The sequence below is a fragment of the Argentina silus genome (assembly GCF_951799395.1).
Source record: "Argentina silus genome assembly, chromosome: 12".
NCBI classification, from domain to species: domain Eukaryota; kingdom Metazoa; phylum Chordata; class Actinopteri; order Argentiniformes; family Argentinidae; genus Argentina; species Argentina silus.
The window spans coordinates 4,697,436-4,706,161 of NC_139666.1; the positions used below are offsets into that span (position 1 = coordinate 4,697,436).

General features: G+C 46.1%; 1 protein-coding gene across 1 annotated transcript in view; it reads right to left on the reverse strand.

Annotated features, from left to right (window-relative positions):
• Positions 1-7,947, reverse strand: part of znf804a (zinc finger protein 804A) — a gene marked incomplete at both ends in the record, with an annotated part of 40,130 nt that extends 32,183 nt beyond the window's left edge. Inside the window, one exon of the mRNA XM_083682073.1 lies at positions 7,837-7,947. Within this exon, the coding sequence (XP_083538199.1) occupies positions 7,837-7,947 (111 nt within the window). The remainder of the gene's footprint in view (positions 1-7,836) is intronic.
• Positions 7,948-8,726: the final 779 nt, after the last annotated feature.

The following is an 8,726-nucleotide window of genomic DNA, read 5'->3' on the forward strand; positions in this document are numbered from 1 at the left end:
CATCATTTGCCTTGGTCTTCTCTGACATTCCTCTATACATTTGCCAAACGATTTTCAAAAACACTTATTAACATCCTCCCCGGGTTGGTGTTAGCCCAGGAAATGATCAAATTTGGCACTGCATGTAGATGTTACCCCTACGCTGGCCCAGATTACCACAACACTGTCGTCTGACATTAGTGCTGTCCTGCCTCTGGCTAGAATTAGGGCCTATCTAATGCATGTGCACAGAAATGTCAGATTTAGACTAAATCTATTGCAGGATCAGGCTGGTCTTAATAGCTGACTCGGAGTCAAAGGAGATCCTTTTTTTTCAGTCTCCTTCCATACTTGTCCTTTTTATTGGAAAGGCAGCCGAGAGAGAGGTTAAAGAGCTGATGATGCTCGGGTCGAGGCAGCATGGGGATTTGGTCCCCTGTCTGTAGGGGCAATGTGTGAACCGCGGGCGGCAGGGCTAAGCACTAGACAGAGTGTGGTCATTGATGAAAGTATCTAAACTTTATAAGTCACAATGCCAGCAGCTGACCCGGGATCAGATGACAGTATCTAAAGAGGTAAGTCTCAGCGCCAGTAGCTGCCAGAGAGTCAGATTTAGAGAATATAAACGGCGGCAGATGAAGACCTCTGCTTGACTGGAGACAGGAGAGGCGCCACCTGGCTCCATTTTGGCGAGAAAGAGGCGACAACAGCTGAATAATTAACAAGCTCTCGACAGGGCATCCTCACTCAGGCACCGGGCAGTGTTAAAGATCCACCTTCACGTTTTGCTTTTCTCAACCAGGCCTCGCTTGAAACAAATATTTAAATGGTTAAATGAAGGATAGGAGAACAGATGGAGAACAGAGAAGTAGACTAAGGTGAAATTGCCGCCATGGTAACTCCCACACACATCATATATGTCAGAAGAGATAAATTCACAGATATTTAGTATTTGCATCAGGGGCATGAGGTCCGAGGTGGCAAGGGAGGCCTCCTCAAAATGTTGCTATATTTTTCTTGTCAAGAGCAAGAATAAAACTGTTTAATTTGTCAAGAAATATGAGAAAATGATGCGCAGAGTGCTGAGATTTTAATACAAATAGAATAGTTTACAACAGCGGCCTCAGCAGCTGTGTGGTCGGAGGCAGTATTGTGTCCATGCAGCAATGCGTGATTATGAAGGCCCAATGCACACATTCATATTGAATGTCACGTGAAAGGAGGCAGTGCCTTTACTTTACTGTGACTGAACAACTGCTCTGTCAAGAATGGATAGACCCGTCTACTTTAACTTCTATGATGAAAGTTGTCGCAGGTTGAATCTTGTGTTGAGTCTGCATTTATTCTGCATTCCTTGTTCTTTGTTCCCAGTAGTATGCATGCATCCAATCAGCAAATCGCGGTTGCAACTGCCTGGGCACTCTACATTATAATATCACTCAGAGGAATCGGCAACATTAAAAAAGCTCTCAGACGGGAAATTGAAGAGTGGCTCTGGAAAAAAAAAGGAGAAAGAAAAAAATACAACTCGGAGACTTGGAAAATTAGCGTATGGCCACAGGGCCACTTTCCCTCCCTGCACTTTACTTCTCAGGCTAGAAAGGCATTCACGGTCTGTAGCTAGCAGCCCACTTCAGCCATTTCTCATTCCTCCTGCATTATTGAAGGTAAAAGTTAAAGTTTGTGGCGATGAGGGGTGTCGTTGTGGTGGAAGCGCACTCCGAGAGACAGAAAGGATTTGTCCCCGATGCCGTGGTGGGAAGTAAGTGACGTTCCCTGAGGAGGAAGTGTGAGGGGGCCAGGCCGTGCTAACCTCACACAACTAAACGTCTAGGGAGAAGAAGATGGCTGTTTATGCACTTGAGTGTTTGTGTGAGTGATGACATTTTAAAATGCACAAAGATTTCCATGCACATTTCACATCAGATGTTCCAAAAGTCACTGTTTGCTCTTTGGGTGACACCAGATTACATGCTTAGTGGGTGGGTGCAGGATAGATATTCAGTAAGAATCCACATTGTTTGGGGTGATTTACATATTTATGAGTGTACAGAGATAGCCATGTGTGCGCACTTCAGCTGAACATCACAGGAGCCATTTCACTTCCCTATGCTGTATCAGGTGAGTATAGCAGAGACTCTGAGGGGCTAATGCACCCATGCTACTGTGTAATTGTGCTATTATAGAATTCCAGCAGGCCCACAGTCAACTCCTGCTGAGCTTTTGTGACTCATGAATACGCTGTTTATCCAGGGGGGTATTTTCAGGGAATCAGGGTTCACCACCAGGAGATGACACGGGATTTGCACATTTAAAGGGTCTCCTCATACATTCCTTTTGAGTGAGAGATGGTGGGAGGGCAGTAAAAGTAGAGCCGTGTATTTTTAAAACTGCTTGACTCAAAAGGCGCACAAATACACACAAACACAGATAGCCACAGGCATGCATACATGCATACAAGCATGCATGCATGCACACAAACATGCATACAATACAATTGTACATACTATACAGCGAATGGAGCATTACTTAACTGTCTAAAACCCCTGTTGTGGGGTTATGCAAATTATGCAAACATTTATGAACAAGAGCAACATGCATTTAAATACGCAGTGGTGCACATTTGTCTTGTGTGGGTATAGAGGGAGCTGGGTTGTCTGTGTTCAGCAATGCTGACAACGTTTTGTACTCCCTTACCAGTTAATAATGCAAGGGTGTCTATGGTAACGACTGCTTGATTCTCACACCTGTACGCGGCGTGCTAAGATAACGCCTTGGGAAGGTTGGCTGGCTAATCAGATAGGCTGTCACACAAATCACGCAACACCAGCATCAACAGGATGTGTGTATGCAGTAATTAGACATATATGCATATGACAGTTAGAGAAAATTGGTTACGATTTATTTTCTAGTCCACTATTTACCCAGACTTTATTTTCTATTTACATGGTAAATATATGCCTAATTAGAGCATATTTATTTTGGGTTTCTGTGATATGCAGGCATCACTATGCACCATGGTAACAGGTATTTACCAGCTAATTATTTGGCTAAAAACGACATCATCATTTCATTCAGTTACTTCTTGTTAAGTATCAGTGAAAACCAGACTGGAAAATAAAGTACTGCATACAAAAGGTGATTTTCTGAAGACATTGCTGCCACCTCCGGTTCCAGGTGAATACAATGGAGGTTAAAGGAAGAAAGCCTTCCAGTCCAGAGCTGCTCAGAGGACTTATAGACCAGGGGTCTGTGACTCTTCCTCAGCCAGGATCATGTAAGACAAGGTCGGAGCAGCACCTTCAAGACCGGGCTGACAGCTGACACCCTGCTCCTGTCTCTGGTCTGCAGCGAACGCATGGGCCCAAGACATTTAGCTGAACAATGGAGTAGGTTGCTTGTGGACCAGAGCATGTGAGCAGAGCGTGGAGTGGGTATTCAAAATATTGGAGCATCAGCCTTCTCTCCTGCTCCAATTTTGCTCCAATACCGCTCATATTACAAGCTCAGGGCATGATCCAACCAAAATATTGTGGAGATATTGCAATAAATCCGACATGGAAATGTGTTTAGTCAATGACATTATAAAGTCATGGCTGCCAGGCCAGTGTCACTTTCATTACTGAGCAAATGATCTATTCTCTCATTACTTAAGATTAGATATCTGCGTTTGTTAAATGGGTTAAGTGATAGTTTAAAACAAAGAAACAAATGGAGCGATCTTTTAGAGACAACCTTTTTTCTGTGAGTGGTGAGCGGTGTGTACAAGTGGGGGGGAGGATCTGGAGCGACGGAGCAGAGCCCAAGCACAGCCTCGTGAGCGAGGACCGGCATCTCCTACCGCTCAACTCCTGTCATATGCTCGGTTGTGGACCAAGGAGTTGGCCTAGCCGTTGTTGAATGCTGATACCTCAAGCACATATCGGGCCGGTTTCACAGACAAGGCTTTTTTTTGAGGATGCTTTTTTAGTCCAGGACTAGGCTTGAGCCTTGTCTGTGAAGCCGGCCCATAGTATGCCCATGGCTGTGTGGGATCAAATCCACTATAGCAAAAAGGATGAAACCAAGAGGTGGGGCTTTTAGCATGTTGGGGTAACACTGCTAAAAGCTAATATCGGAGTGCATAGTGGTATATGAAGAAACTAGGATCTAAATCGAGAAATGGAAAGTGAATAAGAAATGCACAGCAAATTGTCCTCCAAGCAACTTTTGTAAAAAAAAAAAAAAAAAAACTAAAAAAAAAAAAAACGGCTCAACAATAACCTAATTTTCTTAATGATATCATACAATAAATGTGTTTTCTAAGTGAGGTGACATATATCAAGTTGTTTCAACCTTCCGACGAGGAGAAACGTGAGTTTGAATCAATGGAGCGCACATGCCTGCCAGAAGACAGCGAAGCAGCAGAGACGGAATGGTCAAGGAATGTAACAAGAGGGTTGCTATAGCAACATCCACTCGTGGCTGGTGCTCTGTGGCATCTAACAGTGCCCTCTCCTTCCTCCCCTTATGTACTTTATGTCTCTGGAGAGCCTCATTTAACCATGAGTAGTGATAAGTCCTACATAAAGGTGACATGAGGGGGCTTCGTCGTGTGACAAAACTTGCTGTCCTCTGAAGAAATGGATGATCACATCTCAGCTCTGCGGGAATACAGTTGGAGCTGGCAGCGGCCGTGCAGCGCTGCAAAATGACTCAGAGGGGAAATCGATAAAGCCATCGAAATAACCCCTTCCATATGCATATTTAGGACGGCCCCGGGTGAAAAATGCCACCCTATGCAACATTTGTCATTTGCAATCTGACACTCTGTTATAAATGGCAAAGGTGATGTTTGCTGCCGGGTTCAAACAGGTGTTCATTAAGTCTGTCACAGCATTAGATTATTTCTATTGCCACCTTGCATTTAGAGAAATAACTGATAATGATATTGGAGCGGTTGTTCAGGTGCTTGAGGGCAGGGAGAGCTTTTCTTCTTCTGTTAAATTACCCTTTTTTTTTTTGGTCTGGAAACGTAAACACAGACGATAAAATGAAAACTGTTGCACATCAAACTGATTAAAGCAATTATTTCCCGAGAACATACAGCGTCGGGGGGAGGGGGGGGGGAAAATCTATGTCTTAGGGGGGAAAAAAACATTATCATTGATAAGTTACCATCATAACATTTTCTTATCTTCTATTCTCCACAACACAGGTCATCAAGCAGAAGTTTAAATTCATGAGTCTCAGGCATGGGTTAAAATATATAGGAAAATGTTCATATAAACATTTGCTGAAGCCTCCCTGGAGTGCTACTGTAGATGGTAGGGGTAGAAATCAAAATCAAATCAAAATGTATTTGTCATTTGCACAGGATACAGGGTGTAAACAGTGCAATGAAATGCTTACTTACGAGCGAACTCTCAACAGTGGGTTTGCACATTTGGGACGATTCTTTTGGTTCCATTGTGCCAGACAAACTCAATCAATCAATCACAGCTTAGTATATAAGATGACGTGTCTAGGTCTGATGAGGTCTGATGATAGGCTGATCTGATACTAGTCACACAGTACTGTCCTGAATTAAATCTACTGCCTCTGATAAAAGTTTGAGATTTACGGTGTTTCCTCCTCTGAAGGAAGCTTCCATCCCTCGTGGGAATATATCCTTTGTTCATCCCCTTCATTTCACAGGCAGCTGACCACGTTTAAAAATATATATATATAGTAAAAGAAAATCGCTATAGTATATCACCAGTCATACACAGCTTTTAAAGCATTCAGATTCAAGGTTCAACTCTGAGGAGCAATTTTCTAGGGATATTAAAGCCAACGTCTTGGACCAAATCGCACTCACAATGACTCACGACTGAAGATGGAGTATTGTCTCAGAGAAGGCTTAACCTAGGGATCCAACCCAACAATGAGTCATAATGCTAAGCACTCATCTAAATCTCAGATTTCAGGGATGCAAGTCTCTAGTCTCTTCAGTAGTATCTAGACTACAAAGCTACCAGCAGCATTTAAGCTCGCCTACTTGAACTCTCTCCCTCTCTCTCTCTGAACACTCTCACGTCTTGTTTGTATCTAATGTGCTGTGATTATTGCCATCCGTACTGTGCCCTGTGATGCGTGCCGGTACTGAGCCCATTCCAGTGTGCCTCAGAGAGTAAGTGCCTCTAATTACAGAGCTAGATGTCTCTGAGTGGCCTCTCCATTACAGAGAAGAGCGAGAGTCCACTGTAGCATAAGGATGACCACTGGGGCCACACTCTCTCCCACTCCACACTCTCTGCTGTAGGTCTGTCACTGCCAGGCACTGAATAATACGGAGGCCCTCCTCCCTCCCTCCCTCCCTCCCTCCCTCCCTCCCTCCCTCTCTCCCTCCATCCCTCCCTCCCCGCTCTTAGTGCTGGATCCATGCTGCTCGAAATGTCGTATGGGTTGCACATTTTTCTTTTGGAACCATAATATGATGCTAGTGCTGAGGCGGAGGCGAAGGCTGGGCCAGATGGCCCTGCACCAGCCGAGGGATAAGCGGAGGCTCTTACAACGGCGTTACATTCCCATGCAGTGTGTCATTGTGTATACGCTCTGGACCCCCGCTGCAGATTTGCACTGTATACAGCCGCAGCCAGAGAGAGGGTGAGAGAGAGAAAGAGGGAGAGAGAGCAGGGAGGGATATATTTACAGTGGCTGTGTGTGGTTGCAGAGGGGACGCCCTCATGGACCCCCCAAGCCCCCCGTCGCTCCCTTTGCTGCCCCCTCCCCTTGCCGCTCTTGGCCTCTGTAATTCTAGATTAAATGACATCAGGTTACCGTGCGGTGTGACGTGGAGAGGAGCGAGAGCAGAAAGGGGTGGATGGAGCTGCAGTGTAGCTGGGTAACTGCCGGAAGCCCGGCCACTGAGACTGGATGAGGAAGTCTATTTTTTCTCATAGTCTTGAAACAATCTGTTGCTGCATGTAGGCTCTCCGACTCAGCCAACCTGACCTCCTGGTGAATTGTGAGTCTTTCATACCCAAGGATGAGGGAGGCGAACTCATCATGAGTGACACACCCACTCGAGTGGGAAATGGAGCGCTTTAATATTTCATCTCAAACATTTCAGATTCTTTAAAGAGTGGGGAGTCGGCTGTCAGGGAAGCTCTGTTCTCCTGACAGACAACGAGGGGAGAGGGAGAGAGAGAGGGAGACAGAGGTTTTTGAGGGGGAGCATGCGGTTATCATCAGCATATTCAAAAGCTTTGAAAGCTGCTTCCTTTTAAGAACTCTGCATTTTGATTACTTTTGCACTGTAGGGCCAAACAATTGAGAAGTCGCTTTGTTGTTGACATATCATATAAGGAATCTCAGAGCGTTTCAAAAACATATTTTTCTCCTCTGATTTCCCAACTGTACTGCCCCAGATTCGGTATTACGATTGTGTATATTGGAGTGTAGCGGAGGGGCTCTGGTTGGGCAAACAGGGGGATTAAATTTCCCGCTAAACCTCTAAAAGGACGATTAAGACTAAATCCCATGACATCACTTATGACTGTGTGTATAGAGATTAGAGTCGTCCTCATCCATCTGTTAAGAATTTAGACACGGTCACTGGTCAGAACACTCCCATCTGTGACACTTTCCCCCATCCTGTTGTCAGGAATATTGGAAAAAATTAACTCTTTATTTTTTTTTGTTCTGGCAAACAGCCCACTGAACTCAAACACCCCCGCTAGTGATTTAGTTTTGCTCACATGTCTATGGACTAAACTTTGTGAGGGACCTGTCAAGTCAAGGAATGCTGTCCCCTAAGCATAGCAGAGCACACACGCATTAGCATACACAATGAGACCGAGAGAGATGAATGAGACAAAGCGTTTTGGTAATTACCAAGTTCTTGTTGCCATTCTTGCTGAGGGGGCCGCGGAAAACTCCCTTGATGTTCCTGAAGTGTCCGTTGCTGAGGTGAGTGGAGCTGATGACGATGTAGTAGCAAGCCATGAGGCGCCGGGGGCTTCCATGCACTGAGGGCACAGACTCAAGTAGAGGAAACGAATGCAAGTGTCAAGATCTAGAGGACCTGCAAAACTCCTCGGAAGAGCACAAGGGGACAAGTGTACGCCCCCTCTATCTGATCAAAAGCCTGGGGTCGCCAGTCCCTTCAGTCCGGAGAGGAGTGAGGGCTTCCTCGTTATGCTGAAGACGAGAGTCCTGGAACACCATGGAGCTTCACTGGAGCCTGGAGGAGTCGATCTCAGCTACTTTAGGGCTTTGTTGTAAGGTGGGCTTTGTTTCTTTTCTTCCAGCTCTCTCAGCAGTGCACCCCCCCCCCTCTCTCTCTCCTCTTCTCCTCTCTGCTCTCTCCTCTCCTCTATTCTGGCACTGAGCAGAGACAGCAGCAGCGGTGCAGTCGCTTCGTAACAGCCGCGGTCCTCACTCCGCTGCGCCTGCCGACTAAGGGCTCCCACTCTCTCTCCGAACGCCTTCTGTGTGTGTGAGTGGAGACGCGCGGCTCGCCATGGCAGTGGAGACGGAGACGGAGACAGGCATGGTGTTATAGTGTGTTTGCTGTTGCCGGTCGGCTGCACTGAGCCAATGGCAGCGAGCCACTGGACTGATGGCGAGGGCTGGGAGGAGAAGTGCATCTGTCACACGCCCGCCTCTCTCCCAGATCCACTGATTCAGCCCCCTGCTCCCCAGCCAACCAGGATTCAGCAGCATCTCTCATCTCTCTCTCTCTCTCTCTCTCTCTCTCTCTCTCTCTCTCTCTCGCCCTCGCT